This window comes from Nematolebias whitei, chromosome 8 (assembly GCF_014905685.2).
Source record: "Nematolebias whitei isolate Nwh7 chromosome 8, NemWhi1, whole genome shotgun sequence".
NCBI lineage: Eukaryota > Metazoa > Chordata > Actinopteri > Cyprinodontiformes > Rivulidae > Nematolebias > Nematolebias whitei.
In genome coordinates, this window is record NC_056505.1 from 1465395 (window position 1) to 1468950 (window position 3556).

At 44.8% G+C, this 3556-nt stretch overlaps 1 protein-coding gene across 1 annotated transcript in view; it reads right to left on the reverse strand.

Moving 5' to 3' along the window:
* ascc2 (activating signal cointegrator 1 complex subunit 2) overlaps window positions 1-3556 on the reverse strand; it is a 24152-nt gene that overhangs the window by 14468 nt on the left and 6128 nt on the right. Inside the window, exon 14 of the mRNA XM_037680112.1 lies at window positions 2973-3169. Coding sequence (XP_037536040.1) covers window positions 2973-3169 — 197 coding nt within the window. The remainder of the gene's footprint in view (window positions 1-2972; window positions 3170-3556) is intronic.

Below are 3556 nucleotides of genomic sequence, written 5' to 3' on the forward strand. Positions count from 1 at the left end.
ATGACTCTGTCTCTGATCACATGACTGTCTCTGATCACATGACTCTGATCACATGACTCTGATCACGACTGTCTCTGATCACATGACTCTGATCACATGACTGATCACATGACTCTGTCTCTGATCCCTTGACTCTGTCTCTGATCACATGACTCCGATCACATGACTCCGATCACATGACTCCGATCACTTGACTCCGATCACTTGACTCCGATCACATGACTCCGATCACTTGACTCCGATCACTTGACTCTGTCTCTGATCACATGACTCTGATCACATGACTCTGATCACCTGACTCTGTCTCTGATCACATGACTCTGTCTCTGATCACATGACTCTGATCACATGACTCTGTCTCTGATCACATGACTCTGTCTCTGATCACTTGACTCTGTCTCTGATCACTTGACTCTGTCTCTGATCACATGACTCCGATCACATGACTCCGATCACTTGACTCCGATCACATGACTCCGATCACTTGACTCCGATCACTTGACTCTGTCTCTGATCACATGACTCTGATCACATGACTCTGATCACATGACTCTGTCTCTGATCACATGACTGTCTCTGATCACATGACTCTGTCTCTGATCACATGACTCTGATCACATGACTCAGTCTCTGATCACATGACTCCGTCTCTGATCACATGACTCTGTCTCTGATCACCTGATTCTGATCACATAACTCCGTCTCTGATCACATGACTCCGTCTCTGATCACCTGTCTCTGATCACCTGTCTCTGATCACCTGTCTCTGATCACCTGTCTCTGATCACCTGACTCTGTCCTGGTCCATGGACTGTGGATCTCAAGAGCCAGTTGAGCTGCTCGTGTTTGCACCGGCAGCTCTGAGCGGAGTGGAGGGAAAACAAAGGCGTGGCAGTTTAGAGCTGGATGGAGAGACAGCTGAGCCGTGCGTTGTTTATTTTTAGCTTTATAGCTAGCTAGTATTGCGCGCAACTAATTAGCGTTACACGCTAATTGGGGGGGTGCGCAGTTCGGTTTGGTCGTTCGGCGTGCTCGGTTCTGCTAAGGGGGCGGGGCGCCCTGACGTATTACGTCATGAAATGAGCATATCGTGATATAATTTATTTGCACGGGCAAGCTTTTTTTACCGGTATCGTGAACGATATGATGTGGCCCAGCCCTAGTGTCTCGTTCAGAATAAATCTGTGCACGCAGCTCAGATTATGTGAGCAGATTGAGGGCGTTTGATGCATCTCTGGTGAATCCTGCACAAACACCAACTCGCTTCCTTCCTGATATAAGCCGCTACTTTTGTCTCACACTTTGCACTCTTTGCTTTATATGCAGGAAACACCTCAATTATGTATTTTTTATTTTATTTTGAAAGACTTCCTGGTATTTCTTGGCAGTTTCCTGCCACAGTCTATGATTTACTTATGACGCAGCTAACCCAACGCCCCGCCCTCTTGGGGGCAGGTGTTTACAACACAAGAATAACTGCAGGTAATCAGACGATTCTGGGTCACGGTTTCACAGTTCTCTACCATGACTCCGCCCACTCTGTCATCATGTGACCAGAAGTGTAACCTTCATGACCAATGAGATGCTGGCCCATCCTCCAAGACACGTGCGTTGGTGAGGCTTCCTGTTTACAGTGAGCTCAGGTAAAAAGAAAAAAGGCTAAATTCTTCAGATCAGTTACTGAATTTTACGCCTCGTGCACAGTTCAGACTTCGGCTGGACCGCTGCGGGATGATGCGGACAGCACGAGGGAGTGACGTCCAGAGCGACAAGGAGCCGGTGCGAGAACGTCTTTTTGAGCCTCTTCACTTGTGACACTGAAGAACTTTCATGGTTCCAGTGCAGAGGATGAAGAGCAGAGCCGTGAGTGACTCTGGTCCACCATCGGTGCGTCTGATTTTATTTTTTTATCCGTGATGTGCGCTCAGCTGAGCAGAGGTGCTCTAAACAGTCAAGTCTGCACAGATTTCAATCAAAGTTTAAAATAATCTTTCTGTCTACGGTAAATGTGTTTAAATACCAGTAGGTATTTTATTTAAGCTCGTCTCACTCCAGAAACTGGGGGGGGGAGACGGGGGGGGGCTGTTCCCCTTCCCCCCTCCCCTCCTCACCAGCGCTGAAGAGAAAACCCGTCATATTTATTTAAGCTAATTTAGAAAGTAAAGGTAGATTTAAAAACAGCAGCTGACACCAAAACTGTTTAACAATAAAAAACAGTGGTTCTACCAGTGAGTTAATATTTACCACATTTATCTGTGCCATTTCACTTCTGGTCACATGACCCCAGTAAGAATTCTGGGTAATATTTCCCGGTATATAATTGTTTAATAATTTCAGTTATGTAGGGGTTTGGCACTTTACTGTCCAGTGATGATGCTTACTGGTAGACATTTACTGGTATCTTGTTCATTTGAAGGAATAATGGTTGAGTCTAACACTGAAGCAGGAAGTACACGAAGGATCAGCAGTGAAGCTTCGTGCATGTTGAAAACAATCCACAGTGTGTGCACAGGTGTGCAGTGGATACCTGCGACACAGGTGTGCAGTGGATACCTGCGACACAGGTGTGCAGTGTGAAGAGCTGGTTGTTGTTCAGGGAACAGGATTGTGGAACTGCCTTGATATCAAACATTTCTAAAACTATTTATATGTTGAAACAGATGGTTAAGTTAAAGGTACGGTGCCAGGTGAAGGATACCTGATGTTTTTAATTTGGACATTGTTGAAGTGTAGGTGGTTGGTTGTATTTTTTAATCGGGCCAGATATTAAATGTTCTTCTTCTTTCTGAACCCTTCTCATTCTCTGGTTTTATTTTTAATGGATTTGTTTTGTTTCTTTGAACTGAATGAATGAAAAAATACAGTACGTTTGGAAAAGGACAAGACGGTTTACAGGAGAACGAGTGACATCGTGTTAGGACTGGAGGCTGACCTTGACTCGACCTCCGGGTGGGATGGGGTCTGAGCGTTACCTGGGCATGGATCGGTCCAGTTGTTCCAGGCTGGGGGCCAAGCGGTCCTCCAGGATGTTGTTGATGACCAGCTCAGAGTTGTAGTCGTACTCCTGCAGGCACGCCAACAGGAAGCCTTCGCCCAAATCAGGAAGCAGGTCCTTGATGCAGGACAGGAGAGACTCGAGCTCCGGGCCGCTCACGGGACACACGGTGCCCTGAAGACAAACCACCGGCACCAGCAGGGGGGTTACAACCAGAACGGATCACATCCTAAACTAGATGTTTTTCTTCCTGAAAGTTTAATTAAACTTTTTGTTGTGTTTTAAGTGAAGCAGAAAGTTATCCAACAAGAACTCGCTGTACAAAAGTTGGCAGAACACGATACATGTTTCCAGACAGGTACAGCTCTTCAGGGCGGGGCTGGCCCATATCATACTGTTCACAACAATACCAGTAAAAAAAACGTGCCCGGGAAAATTAATTACTGTATGTATGTATATGTGTGTTATATATATATATATATATATAAATATATATATATATATAAATATATATATATATATATAAATATATATATATATATATAAATATATATATATATA